Raw genomic sequence first — 18147 nt, 5'->3', positions numbered from 1 at the left:
AAATCCTTGCACAGGGAGGCAGCTCTAAGTGGACTCAGTTTAAAAGCAAGCAAACAAAACCAGAAGTATACGAAGTTGAGAAGGAAAAGGTGTGTGTGTGTGTGTGTGTGTGTGTGTGTGTGTGTGTGTGTGTGTGTGTGTGTAGGGGAGGAGAGTAGAATTAATCAAGTCACACTATATTCATGAGTGAAATTCTCAAAACAGTGAAAGAGGTGGAAATGAGATCAGGATTACTTGAAAGGAACAAAGGTACATACTGACGTCACATGATGCTGTGAGAAACAACCTGTTCCTACAGAATACCCTCACTTTAGATACCAGGTCCTAAAAGGCAGGCTGCATTGCAGGACTGAGGCCATCATCTCTAGTGTCAGTGTGTCAGCGTATCGGTAAGGCATCCTTGGAAAATGCCAACCCAGACATGCGATAGGGTCATTGGAGCAGTCAAAGGCTTGGCGATCAGGAGTTGTGAATTCAGATTCTGGTACTAGGCCATGAGTACTTTGAGTGGAAATGACTTTAGCTCTCAAAGATTTGTTTGCCTTCAGATGAGAAATAAGAAAGGAGACACCCTGGTGACGTCGTTCATTCATAAAGACACAAGAACAAGCACTACTTCTTGAACACTGAATTTAGACTGTAAACTGGTATTTTGTTCAGGATTAAAACACATAAACTATAACAGAAAGAAATAGATTTGTTTCCTTTATATTCTTGTGGATCTGCCCTAATTTGTTAATTCTATTTTACAAAATAGAAGAAGTGTCTAGTATTTATGCTATTGTGAGTGGTTTGTATTTTCCTCTTAGTGTCAAGAGGAAAAGAAATAGAGCTGATGTCTTAGTTAGGGTTACTATGGCTGTGATGACGTTCATGACCAAAAGCAGTTTGGGAAGAGAAGGGTTTGCTTGGCTTACATATCCTGAGTCACAGTTCATTGAGGGAAGCCAAGGCAGGAACTCAAACTAGGTGGGAACCTGGTGGCAGGATGGATGCAGGGGCTGTGGACGGGTGCTGCTTACTGAATTGTTCATTCTATTTTCTTGTATAACCCAGGACCACCAGTCCAGGGGTGGCACTACCCACAATAGGCTTGACCCTCTCCCATCCATCACTAATTAAGAGAATGCTCTACAGATTTGCCAGCCTGCAGCCTGGTCTTATGGAGGAACTATTGCAAATAAGGTTGGATGCCTATAGCTTGTGTCAAGTTGATATAAAACTAGCCAGCACAATTAACCCCTTTTCAACTGGGCACACAAAGAGATCACTTTTAAGTCACAACCTTTCCTTTCTTGTTCATCCCCAAGATCACACATTAATAAAGACAATATAAAATGTTGTCAAACTTTAAAAAGTCTCATAATGTTACAGACACTTTAAAATTCAGTCTCTTTAAAAATAAAATAAAGAACCAAAAGTTTCTTTTAAAATCCTAAGTGGCTGTAATACTCCAAAATCTCTCATCTGTGGGCTCGTATGAAATCAAAATAAGTTAAGTACTTTAGTATTGCAGGAAGGGAGAACTAGGGCACAGTCACAAAGAAACCAAAAAGCAAAACCAAACTCCAATAATATAAATAACTCAGTGTTCAAAGTCTAGGATTCACTCCAGACCATCTCTGAGGGCCTGGGCCACTCCTCGGACGTGGCCCTCTTCAGCACCCACAGCTTGTCTTCTAGGCTGAGGCTGGCTCAGTCCATGGCTTCTGCTGCTGTTGTTGGCAGTCGCCCCATGGTACTGGCATCTCCAGATTGCTGGAGTCTTACTGCAGTTGGGCTTCGCATTCACCGATAGTCTCTCCTGGCCTCTCTTCAGAGGCTGCAGTCCCATCACACAGTACCAAGCCTCAGCTGCTCTCCATGGCCCCTCATGCCTTCAAAGCCAGTAGTACCACCTGGGAGACTTCCCCATGACCAAGTTCAGCTGCGAGCATGAGTTACAACCTTGGCCACCTCAGGAACACAGCTTCTGTGTATTCAGCTGAGGAAACACTTCCCAGAAGACTTCACCTCAGTGATGCTGGTCTCTGCTTACCACCAATTTCTTATCTTCAGCTACCCAACATGAATTGCCCCAGTAAAGCAAAGGTTTTATTTACTTCAGTGGTGCCCCGGTCACTTGTTAATCACAGCTGATTTTTCAGTCCAGCTGACCAAAACCACAGATCCTTAGTTAAAGAAAACATAAAATGGCCCCAAGTAGATTCTTTGCTTCCCTCTGAAACTTCACAAGCTAGCTCTCCATCATCTTCATAACTCTCAGCATCATCCTTTAATCTCCCAAGTTCTCACAGCATCTCACCAAGCTTTGACCACTCAGTGGCTTTTCTAGTCCAAAGTTCCACGTCCTCCCACAATTCTCCCCAAGACTAACATGGCCATGGCTCACTGCAAACCAAAAACCAAACAACCCAAAAGCCAAACCAAACACACGCGCACACGCACAAAACAAAAACAAAAAACAACAAAACAAAACAAAATCAAACAGACAAACAAACAAAAACCCCATGATTCCCACTCATGTGTTACTCAGGATTCTCTAGAGAAACAACTGGGAAAAAAAAGTATAAATATTTGAATGCTTGGAGTGGGACTGTTTGAAAGGATTGGAAATGAGGAGGTGTGGCTTTGTTGAAGGGAATTGTGTCACTGGGAGTGGACCTTGAGGTTTCAAAAGCCCAAGCCAGGCCCAGCATGTAAAGCTCTCAGCTACTTCTCCAGAACCTTGCCTGCCTGCTCGCCACCATGCTCCACACCATGAAGAGCAATGCACTAAATTTCTGCAATGAAGCAAGCCTCCAATTAAATACTTTCTTTTCTAAGAGTTGCCATCATCATGGTGTCTCTGCAGCAACCGAACGGTGACTCAGACGCAGTATTGGTCTGACTGTTCCAACAACAGCTGTCTCCCAACGGAAGTGCAAGGATCCATGAGGCTGGGTCTCAGCCAGTCTTCAGTATTACGCTGAAATCTCAGAGATGTAGGCTGTAATACCAGTGAAGGAATGGACTTGCCCGAGAGTGTGAGGGCAGGAAGGCAAAGAACGAGAGCTTCCTTCTTCAGGGCCTTTATATAGGCTGCAGCGAGGCATTGTGGCTGAGATTTTGGGGGTCTTCTCACCTTAAAAGATCTGGATTTAGGGTGCTCTTCCCACATCAAATGATCCTATCAGGAAAAATCCCTCACAGGCGTGCCCATCAGCTTGGGTGTTAGTTGATTTCAGATGTCGACAGCCAAGAATAGGCACTACCCTGGCATGTTGGTTATTTTATTTATTTATTTATTTATTTATTTATTTATTTATTTATTGCTGTGATTACCTGGCAAGAAGCAACTGTGAGGAGTCACCAGACTCATGGTTCAGGTTTGCTGTGTCGCGGCAGGAGACATGGTGGGTCATACTGAGTCTGTGGGCAGGAAGCAGAGGCATGCTAGCTCTGTGGACTTTTTCCTCCCTCCCCTTCCGTTGGGTTTGGGTTCCCAGCTCAGAGGATGGCGCCATCCACTTTTAAGGCAGGGTTTTCTCTCTTAAGTTAAACTCCATTGGAAACACTGTTACAGGCACGCCCAGAGGGGTGCCTTCAAGGAGGTCTAAATCCAATGTGGTGGACTCTGGAGACTTCCACCACAGCGGCTCACTCTGTAAAATGTCTTAGTGAGGGCTTCAGGTCAGTATTTGTGTACAGCAACCAACTTATCATCTGTGGACAACTGGGTTTTGATAATTGATAGGTGTGTACTGTTTTTTATCACATAGGAAACTCTGTGGTAAAATTTAAAATAATCGTAAAATTGTGAAAGTAAGTACCGTGTGTGCCACAGTCACTGACATGTTCTTCAAGTCAACACTTTGAACAGTGTGTGATAGAAAATCTTTACGTTGTTCTCCCTTGTAAACTTAGAATTTTGGTGTCTAAATCTTTCTTTCTTTTTTTAATTTGTGGTAATTGAAACAGCTTTCTGTAATTAAGAAAACATGTTTACCAGTAGCTATGTATTCTGAAAAGTAAAATGTTTATAAAATATACTTATACATGAGTAAAATATTGTAGGATAGGCAAAAGCGAGTTGGTTGAACTTCTGAATCTCTGTTTCATGAGCATACGTTGTTGACAGGGACAATTTATAGCTACTTTCCATCTTCCTTTGAGACAGGCTCTTGCTGTGCAGCCTAGGCTGTTCTTCAGCTTGACTGTCAAACTTGGAATCCCCCTGCCTCAGACTCCTGAGTGCGGGGATTACAGTGCGGTATCACCTGTATTTTCTGCTCTTTCCTTAAAACTTTTTAGCCCTAGAGATGTGTGTGAACATGGCAGAGATATTAGTTTACTTCTGGGGAGTTGCTTGCTTGTCTGTTTGTCCCTTTTATGAGTGCTGTTGAGGTTGTCTCCTGCAAGCACTGGCAGGCTTTCCTCAGTCAGGCACTTGTGCAGTCACAGTGGGGTGGAGCTGGTTCTGTGAGCCCAGCCTGTGAGCGTCACTGCAAGGAGAAGCTCTGTACCCTAATGGCATAGGTGAAATTCTTATGATAAGTCTTTACTCAAGACTTGGTTGCAGACTATTTGCTATTTGATGCCTGGACTGGCAACAGGGTGACTTAGTTAGGGCTTTTCTGGTGGAAGGTCGTCACTTGAGAATGCTATAAATGGATTGAGTAGGATGCATGGGGACTGGTGATGAGTGGCATTTCACTGCCCCTTCAAAACGATTACCTTTTTGGATACTTTCTCTTTGTTGCTTGGTTTTTAAATTTCATGTTTTTTTTTTCTCTTTCTATTTTTACACTTTCTGTTCCCCTCCCTCCCTTTGCATGTCTTTGTCCAGCCTACGGCACCTAGGAGCAGCTTGTGGACATGATCTTACTAGAAATTTCCAAATTAAAGTAGTGACTGACCTTCCTGTAGGCTGAGGTCAGTGCTGCCTGACCACAGGAGCTGGTGTCGAGGGAAGCAGGCATTTATCTGTTTCTTTGTACACTGGCGATTTAGAAAAGCTTATCTCATTGAAAATACAGAGCATTAAATTCAGAAACATTTCCCAGTACTTGTGGCAAAGGGCGAACAAAATGTCAAAAGAATTTATAGCCAGAAAAATCTCCTCAGAGATACTTGGTTTATTTACCTTGTAAGGAAGTCGGGGTTTGCGGTGAGATGTGTGGATTGGGAACGGGAGTGGATAAGAAGCACTGTCACCTTTCCTTCAGGGTCAGCTTGTCAGAGTGACTTCATTATTTCACAGGAAATACCAAGAACTGTGGAAATAAAACAGACACCCCCATTCAAAGGTTCCACAACATGGAACTCCTGAGTGGCTGCCATTCCTCCTCTGCAATGGTCCCATCAATAAAAACATTTGATTGGGGAGAAAAAAAACATCACGGTGCCTCTTAGCAGTCCAAATAATGACCAGAGATGAATTTCTGTGAGTGGGACTGGACACGGGCCTGAGCCATCTTTTACCAACTTTATCTTCTTCCCTTAATACCTGTGGGATTAAGATTTTTTAAAAAGCCACAGGAGGTGACAGCTTTGGGCCCTTTAATTAATGTTAAATATTTTACAGACTTCATGTTTGTAGAGGTCATTGTAAGATGGGGCGTGCTGCATTGTTACTTCCTCGTTCTGTAAAAAGGGCAGAACATTTTAAGCCAAATAATCTAGGGTTCCTCTCCCACAGGGAAAACTTGTTAATAGAATGGAGGAGTAGTTTTGGTTTGAATTACAGTAAAAATTCAAATGAAATGCCTGCATAGCCATGGGATTAAGGAACACGAGACCTTGAAGTTACAGGGATCCAAACGTCTTTTATCATATAAATATTAGACACAGAAAACTTACAATAGGTATCAAAAAATTTTACAGTCTGTACATGTTTCCTTGCAGCTTTTACATTATACACCTTTAGACAGAATGTCACGAGTGGTCAGCGAAGGGGTGGGTGAGTCAGTCAACAGAGAAGATGCGAAATGACACTAGTGGTGCTCATTGACAGGATTGGTCTTTGGCTTGGCAGACACCCATCTGCCCAAGCATTTCAAGTCAGTACGATAAACCAAACTTGGTGTGATAAGCCAAACTTTGTTCCGGATGGTATCAGTAGCTGCCACGGGCTCCTGCAGCTCTGCACGGACTCAGGACTCAGGACTAACTCCGACTCCAAATGCCCTTCGTCCTTGCAGAACTGTACTACGCAGCTGTGATGAAACTATGGCCTCCTGCTGTCTCTCCTGTCCCTTTTGCCAGCGGTCTGTAATGTCATCTCACTGTGACAAATGACTGACGCCCTCTGAATTCCTATGTTACAGATTATTTACATAAAAGCTCACTGGGAGATCTATATTGGGGATGAGCAATAAGGAAAAGACAGTGTTTTTTTTTTTTTTTTAAATTGAGCTATACACTTGTACTGGTGCACAGCAGAGAAAAATATCCATAGTGAAAAATAGAAATGTTGAGGTCTGTCATTAGTCATATGATGCTATGTAATTATTTCATATTATATATACACCTACCAGAGGTGTATGAACCAGGTGGTAGGTATGCTTTGATAATTTCTGAGTTTGGATGTAGAATAAGGATACATTTTTGTGTAAAGGAGTTAGTTCATTAAAGCTTAGTGAGACATTCACCACAAGCCAGTTCTTTGTCACTAAAACTCTACAAAGAGGTATGCAAATGTGCAATGGTCTTTCATCAAAGAAAGCTCATGGTCTGAGTACTTTAGGGGGCAGCACTGTATAAAATTCACATCCCTCTGCAGACTTGGTGCTGTTGGCTGTAGGTTTGGAGCTTAGTCTGTGTAGCCCTTGCTGTCCTGGACTCACTCTGTAGACCAGGCTGGCCTCGAACTCACAGAGATCCACCTGTCTCTGCCTCCCACATGCTGGGATTACAGGCATCCGCCATGACAACACAGCAAGGTTTGGAACTTATTTTGTTAGATGATAGTCTTGGAAGTTGCTTTCCCTGTATATAAATTACAGGTTAGTGTGGTGCCAGGCTTTCCAAGCACAGAAGCAAAGTCTCCCAAAAAGGACACAATCACATGAAATGGTTTTGAAAGCTAAAAGGAAGCTGACAAGAGAGTTTGTGAGTTGCTTCCTAGGCAACAGGACAAAGCCACTGTTTTTTAACCTTCATGATAAACTGTTCAGAGACTGTTACTCATGATTTTGCAAAACAGTATAATTTACGTTGTTAGCTGTTTGTCTTATAATGAACAGAACTCTATATTTGTGAATTTGTCTAAGTGACTAAAAGGTGTTTGGTTCACATTTGCATTTTTAAAGGAGAAAGTCCAAGCTCCATGCATGCCTGATACTATATATACATATTCTACACATATGTACACGCTGCCAGCTGTGAAAGCCATCATACCCATTAGCTTATTTCTAGATCGTAAAAGTAACGACAGTTGAAGCACTCATTCAGTTCAAAGAAGAACCTTAAGATAGTTAAAAAAAAAAAAAGACGACAGATAAACTAGAGCATGAAGAATTAAACACTGTCCACAGACTGTTTCTTTTAAAAAGCCACAGGTCCTTAATTCTATCCACTATAGAAAGACTATCTGGACAAACGTGTTTATGTTGTTTGTCTTAGCTAATTAGCTGGGAATTGCTGTTTCTGGGTACCCGAGTCTCATTTTGTATTTCCTGATGACTAAGACCTAGAGCTATGAGTTGACCTGCAATTGGATGTCAAATCCGATTAAAAAGCTCTGGATGTAAAGCCAGGCTGCATCTCTGGGAGCTCAATTCTAGGTAGATATGCTGATGTGTCTAGAAGCAAAGAAGGAAGGAGGGGAACAAGTGAAGGACACGGGTGGGGGTGGGAGAGAGAGGCTCTTGATCAGATCTGAGGTAGTGAAGTAGGGATCATTTTCACAAACAATGCAGGCATGTTCAAGTCACCACTTTTAGGGTATTGTTTCCATCATGAGCAGGCTTTGGGTAGAACAAAGGAAATCTCTCAGTTTGCAGAAACTGAGCAACAGATATATTCTCCAGGGACTATTTATCTGAGTATGAATCAGTAAAGCAGGCTGCCCGAGACACTATCAGGAAACTGTAGTCTTATTTTAGCACATGTTTGGTATTGGTTCCAGTAAAGAAAGAAAACCGTTTGAATATGAATGCTCGAGGCTTCGTGTGCTTGAGTTTTTCTTCCCTTTGAGTCAGCTGACTGAAAACCAATGACTCACATGAAAAATATTTTAGGTAAAAAAAAAAAAAAAATGACGCCGACGACAGTGGCTGGCTTTCCCCTTTCAAAGACAGTTAGTCTAAAGTTGCCTGAACCTCTGCCGTCAGTTTCAAAGTGAGATCTCAGAATCTGCAGAATCTGTCCCTTGAATTTGTGGATTACGAGCAAGCGCCGCGGTCCATCTGTGCTAAGCCGTGATTGCTTTTCTCAAGCTGAAGGAATTCTAGTTCCCTCTGCGCAAACTTCAGTTGGGTCCTCAGGGCATCGTTATCTGCTTTCAGGGTATTTATCTCCTAATGGGAAATGAGAATCAGGCATGTTAAACAGAGCAGCCGTGAACAGCAAATCAGTTACAGTATCAAGAGCATTGTACTTGATTGGCGCCTCCTATTCACTGTGGTTAAGAATTATAAGCTATTTTCAAAGTAGTTATGTAGCTGCGAGTATAAAATAACACATTAATTACTGTAGGCATCTGCAAATAGCAATTATTCTTTGTTATCAGATCACAGACTCGAGTGACTAGCAGACAGAACGACCCAGTCCTGGGAATTTGGTGGAAGAAGACACAGCCTTTGCATAGTGTGTAGCAGCCATCACAGACTTGGCAGAAAGTGCTCTGTGTTTCGGTCTGCTCTGAACTATGAAATCAGAGCTTCAGAGCTCTGTGAAATAGATATTATAGTCAATTTAACCTTCGTGGACACAGGCACACAGACACAGACACACACATAGATACACACACACACACACACACACACACACACACACACACACTGTTACTTGTAACTAATATGCCTTTTTGATGGAAGAATTTTGTCTCACTCCCAAACCAGGAGTCAGTGTTTTATTGCCAGTAGTCTAACTATGTGGCCGTTGGTTATTTTCCAGGCTTCTGGTCTTGAGGAAAGTGTCCTTGTGTCAGACTGATTTATACGGTCACACACAGTATTAGAGCCCAGGCATATCTGACCCTAAAGGTTTAGTTTCTCTGTTTTAATTTGGTCTCATGCTGACTCAGAGTTACTACATCAACTATAATAATGTGTAATTGGCTGTCCTTATCGCAGGCTTTTTTGAAATACTGTTCTAGTTGTATTTGTTCCATGTGGCTAGAACTGTTGGACTACAGATCCAGGACCTTAATGGAAAAAACGCAGGGCACATGATTGTTCCTGTAAAACGCTCCTAGGGAATTCTGGTTCTCGGGTTTCTGTGATGTAGGTGAAAGAAGAGAGAAAAGAGAAGCACCTATTTCTCACATCGTTTTCCACAAGCACATTGCCCCCTTTAATAGGCGTGTACGATTTGACGCCTCCCCACGGACTCCTCATTGTACAGAGGACCAACCAGGTTGCAGTGGTTAACAAATGGCATGAGATCCCAGCACTTGGGAGACAGAAGCAGGTGGAGCTCTCTGAGTTCGAGGTCAACCTGGTCTACAGAGTGATTTCCAGGACAGCCAGGGTGACACAGAGAATCCATGTTTCAAAAAACCAAACCAACCAACCAACAAAACAAACAAACAAAACAAAACAAAACAAAAAACAAAAAGCCCAAAGCATGTGTCTCAGAGCAAAGCCTTCTACGTGGGTCATGTTTGCTTTTTAAGATTTCTTTTATTGTTCTTAAAGGTAAGGCGTGGCAGTGTCTACTCCTGAGGTAACCCAAGCGTGGCTAAAGACATCTTTTCTTCTAGAAAAGCTGTTGCTTTTTCTGTCTGGTGTCCTGATACCATGTTCTCCCTTCCAGCCACCAATCAAGTCACAGCCACCCTCTAGCACACTGCTCTCCCCCTCTCCTGAGGGCCTGGCAGGGAGCGAACCTTGCCAGTAACTGTGATGCGCGTCCTGAGCCTTGTGGTGGCTCCACCATATAGTGTGCAGATATGCACATTAAGCTAGGTGGGTGGTGGGCTATGTACCGACAGGCCTACAAACAGGAAACACACCTAGATGTCTGAGGGGAAAGGGCAGGAAAACGTTCTTTAGTAAAATTAAACATTTAAAGCCAGTGTCTTCCTTGACACGAAAATGGCTTCGATTATCTATGTTTGGCAACTTCCTTCCTTTTTCTTGTCTGCTGACTGAACCTGCTAGAAACCAACTTGCCTTGACTCTTCACTCCTATGTTTTTCCTATTGGATTTTACTTCCATGGGAGAGCTAAGAGAAAGGCAGGTGAGAGGGAGGTACCTGTTCCAGTTCTTGGTAGGTCCGCAGCCTGAGATGAAGCTCCTGTTTTGGTTTTATCAGGGATTCTTTGTTCTCCCACTTGACGAAGGCCCGCTTTCGGACCAGCACTGGGCTGGGGCACGGAGACGCCGGACTGTGCGCACAGAGAGTACCCTGCGCTGACTTCCTTGGGGAAGACAGCACAAAGTGACCAGGGGGCATCTCGCCGCCAAGCCAAGGGAACGCTTCTGTCTGGGTGGTCTTGTGGGCGACAGTCCTCTTCAGCCGAACTGAAATCTTCTGCGAGGACACTCCGAGGAGCATGATGGTCCGGTCCTTGCTCTCCTCACTGTGCTCCACAGCCTCCCCGTTTTGGAATATGAAAGATCCTTCCTCAGGTGCTGTGGAGAGAGGCATTTGTTAGTGCCCTCAGACAAAGATGAGCTCAAGAGTCTCAGCGGTTGTTTTAATGAGACCTTTATCTCAGGAGGTCCGCACTCCAAGTAGCTGCTGTTTTCGGACCGGAGGGTCAGGCATGAGTAGACGCAGAAACTAGGGAGTTTGCATCAGGATTCATCCACACCAAGGAAAGGTCATCTTTTCTTTTTCACCTTTTTAAAAAAGATTTTTTAAAAAAATGTGTATGTGTTTTGCCTGTATTGTGTATGTATGTCCACTACATGCAGGCAGTGCCTTTGGAGGGCAGAAGAGGGTTTCGGATCCCTTGGTTGTGAGCCACTGTGTGGGTGCTGGGAACCGAACCCAGGCCCTCTACAAGAGCAACACACATGCTCTTAACCTCTGTGCTATCCCGCCCTACGCCCTAAAAGTTTCCTGTTTGCACAAAAGTTGCCTAGGCTGTTATTGTCCCTGTAAATAAGTTAGAACCCCTGTCTCGCTGTAGCAAGGTTTTCAAAGCACTTGTAAAGAAGGCAGGATAAACATACAGATAGATGGAATGTTTGGAATGTCCCACGGATGCTTTCTGTGGGCTCAGGGGCACTTACTAGGAAGCTTGATCCAGGCAGGTATGCGGAGTGCCACTCTCACAGATAGGTGGCAGAGTTCTCTGTGGGACTCCCTTGTGTGACTGGTACAGACTAAAGGTGAGATGCCTGTTGAGACTAGTTTTGTGGAAGTGTATTCTAAAATGCATCCCCTTAGCTGCTACTGCAGGGGTAAAGACGGAATAGCCATTTGGTCTTCTTTTAGCCAATATCTGTAAGACACAGCCTGGAAATGTTAACTAGAAGGAGTCATTTCCTGAAAAAGTAGAGGAGTGGTGATGCATTTGAGGTGGGCAGGAAGATAAACTGGAGGGCATCCCAGTCTGTATTGTGCAGAGACTCGGCGCTGATTCCGAGCTCTATGCAAAGTCATTAGGTTTATACATCACTCTTGAATAAACAATTTTCGATTCTGTTTATTTCATTAAATGGAGACAAAATTATCCTACTTTCCAGAGCTTGGGGCAGTGGTTCTCAACCTTCCTAATGCTGTGACCTTTTAATACAGCTGCTCATGTCATGGAGACCCCTAGCCATAAAATTATTTTCATTGCTACTTCATGACTATAATTTTGCTACTGCTGTGCATCATAACGTAAATATCTGATATGTGATCCTTGTGAAAGGGTCATTCAGCCCCTGAAGGAGCCATAGCCCACACTTTGAGAAATGCTGGCTTAGGGAATAAAGTGATTTTATGTAAGGAACATTTTTGTATTGGGCTTTTTGTTCTGTTTTGAGCATACTTTTACATTTTTAAATTATTTTATCATGCTACCTCTTGTATTTTTTTCTTATTGTGGAACTTAACAAGGGATTCTTTTCTGTGTGTGTGTGCGGGGTGCAGAGGCATGCACCTGTGCCTGTGTGCATGCCTAGAGGCTAGAGAAAGGCCCTGGGTGTCTTCATAACTCTTTACCTTTTCCCTTTCATGTGACAGCATGCATCCTGTACAATGCAGGACCTTCAGCAAATCTGACTGAAAGCTGCTGAGTCACACTCCACAGAACCATGGTTGGTTGACAGGTCCATTTCCTGCTGACCAGTCCAGTGGAATACCTTTAGAATCCCAGAGAGGGGAAGAAGCAGGGGTTCTAACCTGTGAAGCTGACCAAAGTCAGACAACAGGTCCTGTGTCCAGACTGCCTCTGCGTAGGGCACGTTCTTAAGACATCACAAACTCTTTTCCAAAGATGGCTACTGGGCAGATCTCAAGTTAGTAACCTAGTTATGTAAAAGCCTATGAGGGTTGTGTGATTCCCCACTAGCTAGCTTTCTAAGCATCCCACTGACAAGTTTGCCAGGACACTCTCGGTTCCATGCTGCAAAGAGGAAACTGTTTCCCAGGGCTGTGGAGCTGGGCCATCTTGTGTCAAGGTGCTTCTTTCTCACACAACTCTGGGTTTCTAAGTCTTACACTTTCCCTAGTCTGCTGTTCTCCTGTTCAGTCTAAAAATGTGCTTATATATCTGTTGCTTTGGTTCTTTTTTTAAAACAAGTTGTAAATGTTAGGTGTGTGTGTGTGTGTGTGTGTGTGTGTGTGTGTGTGTGTAGGTAGGTAGGTAGGTCAGAGGACAACTCTGGATTGAGTTCTCTCCTTCCATCTTTATGTGGGTTCCAAGGAGTTAATTCAGGTGACCAGGTTTGCACAGCAAGCTCCTTAACCTCCTGAGCCATCCACCCACTGAGAAGCAGAGGCGTGTCAGGCACTTATCTTCAGCCATCTTGAAATCCCCTCTCTCCCATTTTCCTGCCCTTAACACAGTCACACTTTAATCAAAGGTCCCAAGTTATGTCCCCTCTATTGTTGATATGGAATCCCAGACATACAGAAATCCATAGAGCAAATCTTGAGGCTTCTATTTTGGTCTGTTTGTTTGTTTTTGTTTGTTTGGTTGGTTTTTTTGAGACAGAATTTCTCTTTATGTAGCCCTGGCTGTCCTGGAACTTACTCTGTAGACCAGGCTGGTCTCTACTTCAGAGATCTGCCTGCTTCTGCTTCCCAAGTGCTGGGATTAAATGCATCTCCCCACCCCCTCGCCCCCACACCTATTTTCTGCTGCCAGCCCTAAGTGCCAGTCAGGTTATTTTTTAAGTCTCCTTCCTCGGTTGTTAGCACTGAGTCTGTTCTGGGCACTTGTCATGCATAGTGGTCTCTGGTACACGGTAGAAATTAAATCTGTGTCTGCCTTCTGGGGACAGAGTCAAGAAGTCCTATGGTTGCAAGTTCTACTAATATTGTTTCTAAAGTGGTTTCAGCTTCTACCAACATTATGTTCTTGGGACATTTCTGAGCTATGGAGATGCTAGTCTTTGCTGCTGAACACAGCTATCCCTTTTTAATAATATGTTACTTTCATACTTCATGTTATGTGTGTTATATGTTCATTCATTTTATCCCCCGTCCTCATCCTTGGCTTGAATCATATATAGTCAACATGAGATGCTCTCATGGTAAGAAGTCAGTATCTACACTTGGTGCAGGTGCCCAGTAGCACTTGGTGACTTTCATGTCCGTCTTCTGCTCTGTTACCACACTCAGAGAATTAGAATCCATGACAAGTCAGCCATGGCATAGCAATTGAGGCCAAGGTTAACTGGAAATAGAAATCATGAAGTGATCTTTCTTACCCCTCAAACTTGTCCAGCATCCAAACATCCCCAGTGCCTACTTACCATGGAGCAGATCTTTGGTTCCCAGGGGGCAAAGGTTGGACATTGGCACCACAGAGCTGATGTTCTCTGTGGATCCTACTGGGCTCTTCGTCCGCCTCTTGCACTCAAACACTACCAGGTCTTTGCACTGTTTGTGGCAGTTCATCCCACAGTCTGCAGACAACATACCATGCTCAGAAGTCTTTCACTTCTCTAGCATCTCTCTCATAAACAAATTTATGAAGTGCTTTCTTGTCAGACCCGGCTGGTCTAGCCTCTGGAACTAGGATGCCTGACATTCCTAATGGATCTAGGCAATGCCAGCTCTTGCTTCTTAATCCCCTTGGGAAGCCCTAGAGCTTGTCGTCACTGGATCAGTGAGTCCTAGAATCAAGCAGCATCCCTCATCTTGGAAAGAAGAGTTGCTGACTTGACACATTTGGTCCTGAGCTATCTGCTGATAAAAGGAAAAACTGACCTGGGCCTTTAGTAAGCTTACCCAGAAGTGATTCCCTTTCCTTGAGGACCTGTCCTTCCATGCCTCTACATGGTGCATAGCCATCTGTATTTCCACAGCAACCAAAGCAAAGAGAGGGTCTTGTAGAGGGAAAGAAACGGCCTGACTGTTCTTACAGACATCCCTCTCCCAGCTGGCAACACTCCCTCTTAAGGTACTCATCTTAAGACGAGACTCACCTTTACAGCGATATCCTTGCTTGATCACTCCCCAGAGCTACAAGGCAAAGCAGACAATGCGCCACGTGTCATTCATCGGTCTGGTGTGAGACCGCACCTTAGCATTCACTCCTACCAAGTGGGTAGACCTCGGTGGCTCTCTCCTGGCCTAGCCCTCTGACAGAAAGCTGCTGCTCAAGGACACCTGATGTGTCAAGTCGGCAAGAGCTCTGTACGACCCAGCACTGTGCAGACCCGATGTGGACGAACCGAGACCAACAGGCTCGTTAGGACTGAGTGTGCAGTCGTAGGTTAGAAACCTGGGCTTGGAGGAAACTATGAGTTGGGTTTGGACGGAGGATTAAAAAGTACTCAGTACAATTAAAAAATCGTTCTTTGGATGATTTCTCTCATGTATATGATACGTTCTGGTCACACCTGCCCTTCCATCCCATCATCTTTTATCCTTCTCCCGTTCCTACCAACCCCAGCTCCTTCACTAAGTCCCCCTCCCCACGTCATGTCTTTTTAGTTTTTGATCTGTGACGTCAGCTGGGATGCCTTGAGGGCATGGGTGTGGAGAGAGCCGTTGGAATAGGGGTAACAACAATTTCTTTCGAAAGGGGAAAGAAAACCATCTCCTCTTTCTTATTTGCTAATATTTGAGAGAGCGTGTAATACTTTTAACAGGTATATCCAAATCCCACATTTCTGTACCATTTATTCCCAGGATTTTAATGCACTAGGGAAGAAAAAGCAGAAAGATATTAGATACAGGCAACCTCATACAATAGAGGATTCTGTTTTCTGGGTGTCCCCGTGGGCTCTGAGCTGGGGTGAGTGGGTAGAGGAGGGATTGGAGGCCATGTCTGTCTTCCTCATTTACGCTGTCCCCTACGCACAACCCACAACCCACACGCACACCAACGACACACTCTTAGAGCGACTTACAAAGCCAGCACAGTTGTCACAGAAAGTGGGCTTCAGGTAGGTGGTCTCTTGAAAGTTGTGCGGAAAGCCCAGGCCCAGCTTGGAGTAGATGGAGCTGGCCCTCATGAAGTAGGCTGTGATCTCGTCCCTGCTGATGAGGCCTTCCCTGCAGCATGGACAGGCAAGGGGGTGAGTACGGCGAGGGTGGCTGCTGGCCTTCGAAACTACCCGTTCCTTCTGTCCTCCCCATGGCTGCTTCCTTGAGTTCTCCTCACAGTCAAGGCACAGGGGTAGCATGGTGTGAAACGTGTACAGGGAAGCAGAGGCCTGTGCTGCCACGTCCAGCTTGAGATGGGGAGGACAGGGGTAGAACCCACTGGCCGTGAGTGTGGTTTTCCACAGAGGACTACGGTCAAGCTTTTAGAGCCATGAGAGAAAAATGCAGAAAACGTTGATGGCTATGAGTTGTTCTCATGGTCTGTAAGACCGAGGCAGGGAAAGAAGGCTAAATGTTTCCCACTAAGCTGGTGGCACGGAGTCTTCGAGTGTGAACTATTCACAAACCACACGGATTCCACCGTCCTGCTGCAGTCCAGAGCAAAGCCGCGAGGCCTTCACTTGATGGTGGCTCTTCCTTCCCAGCATGCATCATGTAAGCACAGCGGCATGCATGTCTGAGTTCTTTAGCGCCTGCTTGGATGATCTCCCACACCACTCCTTACCTGTCTTTGTCCATCACGCAGAAGGAGAAGGGGAAGCTCGCAGCGATCTTTTCGAACTCCTCCTGGGAGATGTAGCCGTCCTGGTCGAGATCATAGTTCTTGAAGACAGACTGGAAAAAAAGAAAAAAAAAAAGAGTTTCTTCGTTTACTGAGAGAGAAAACATGATATATCTCCCGTCATATCTTCCTTTAGCCAAATGACAAGGGGACAGATACACAAAAACTTGACAACAGCCTAAGTAAGAGCAACACTGAGACACACTCCCCAAGCTGTGGCACTGGCCCACCAGGGTACCATCCCAGGCCTCTGCTGTCCCAGCCACTACAGGGTGCCTAGGTGCTCGCCACCCACTGGCTGTTCCACACAGCTCGTGGACGGTGGGTGGGTGAGTCCCGCCTCTTCTCTGCCTTCCCTGCAGGGCTCCTTTCCCTTCTCTGGGAAGCTCAGAACTTAACCCAATGGGAAGCGCACTCTTCCTTGAGTCCTGGGCTCCTTATTCTTCTGCTTGTGTGACTCAAGCATAAAGATCACATGCAAACACACCCCTCCCCCGCCTCAGGAGCTAGCAGAACCAAGCAGGGCCAAGTTCTCCATCCTCCTCTTAGCATTAGTATATGCTGACATTTGCCCTGTCTCAACCAGTAACTTTTAACCATACACACCCCTGCAAGGGCCTTTAAGCAAGGCAAACCCACCCTACTGGAAACCGGTGTTTTGACATTATTTCCTCTGAAACATTTTATAGCCACAATGTGTGGAGCGAAGCAGCTCCGTGTTCCCAGGGGAACAAATCCCAGCATCCTCACCTTTGTGTCTCTGTCACTGTTAGCATACTGCCCACAGTCTGCCTAGCAACCTATGACATCATTACCTGCCTGCCACTAGGTGTGCCCCAGCCCAGGATTATAAAAAGGGCAAACCCACCTGGTCTATCTCTCTCTCACGCTCCACTTCCACTCTCTTCTTCCTGTCTGTGTTGTTTCTCTCTTCCTTTCTGGCTCTCCTCTTTCTCTCTTTTCCTTGCACCCCTCTTTTTCTCTTTCCTTCTTCCCCCATGCTTCTACAATAAATCTTATACCACGTATGTTGTGTGCCACATATTTCACATTTAACAATTACTTTGGCCCCTTCTCCCCACCCCACTAAAACGGAAGCAGTCCATACCATAATGGTGCCTCCTGAAACAGGTACTTACATCCACCATCCTCTGGACGTGCTTGCTGATGGTCTTTGGGTCAGGTTTGGGAGACACTCCAGAGGCCCAGTCCACTACAACTGGTGGCTTCGATGGGGTTAGTGGCTAAAATGGAATAGAGAAACCCTCGTGACTAATACAGAGCAGCGGAGCTCCTTCCTTTCCTGATACCTTACTGTGTGCTGTGGCAGTGAGAGAAAGCTCACATAGTCAAAATCTGTATGAACTGGCTTGCCTAACACAGGTTCCTAAAGTTCTCCTACCCGACCCCCAGCTATAGTTGTCACCACCCAGTCTTAGGAAAGAGATGTGGGGACACTTTACTGGGAGGCAGAAAAGCACTGTGCCTCATATTACCGCCTCCTCTCATTTGTAAGTCGCTGGAAGATTCTACTACTCAGCCTCTCTTTCAGCATTCAGTCATTTGCTGTTCACACAGCAATCCCTTTCTCCAAACTACAAGCTATTTATGGATAAAAGTTACATATCACACATGTTAGGAAGCTTCCTCTGTGTTTTGCACAAAGTGGAGCACATGGAAGAAGCAATATACTTAGTAAGCAGCTGAAGCCCAGCTGAGG

The 18147-nt window shown here is 44.9% G+C and overlaps 1 protein-coding gene across 1 annotated transcript in view; it reads right to left on the bottom strand.

The window, feature by feature from the left end:
- Nucleotides 1-5630: 5630 nt before the first annotated feature.
- The window catches only part of RASGRP1 (RAS guanyl releasing protein 1), a 59848-nt gene continuing 47331 nt past the window's right edge, over nucleotides 5631-18147 (bottom strand). Inside the window, exons 11-17 of the mRNA XM_084774968.1 lie at nucleotides 17567-17671; nucleotides 16371-16480; nucleotides 15670-15814; nucleotides 14740-14776; nucleotides 14065-14217; nucleotides 10403-10782; nucleotides 5631-8501 (exon numbers count right to left, since the gene is read on the bottom strand). Of these exons, the coding sequence (XP_084631094.1) occupies nucleotides 8367-8501; nucleotides 10403-10782; nucleotides 14065-14217; nucleotides 14740-14776; nucleotides 15670-15814; nucleotides 16371-16480; nucleotides 17567-17671 (1065 nt within the window). The 3' untranslated portion in view covers nucleotides 5631-8366. The remainder of the gene's footprint in view (nucleotides 8502-10402; nucleotides 10783-14064; nucleotides 14218-14739; nucleotides 14777-15669; nucleotides 15815-16370; nucleotides 16481-17566; nucleotides 17672-18147) is intronic.

Source organism: Acomys minous, assembly GCF_964271855.1.
Source record: "Acomys minous genome assembly, chromosome: 3".
Taxonomy (NCBI): Eukaryota; Metazoa; Chordata; class Mammalia; order Rodentia; family Muridae; genus Acomys; species Acomys minous.
The sequence above is the reverse complement of the archived record's forward strand: the minus strand, read 5'-3'. Positions and strand labels throughout refer to the sequence as shown.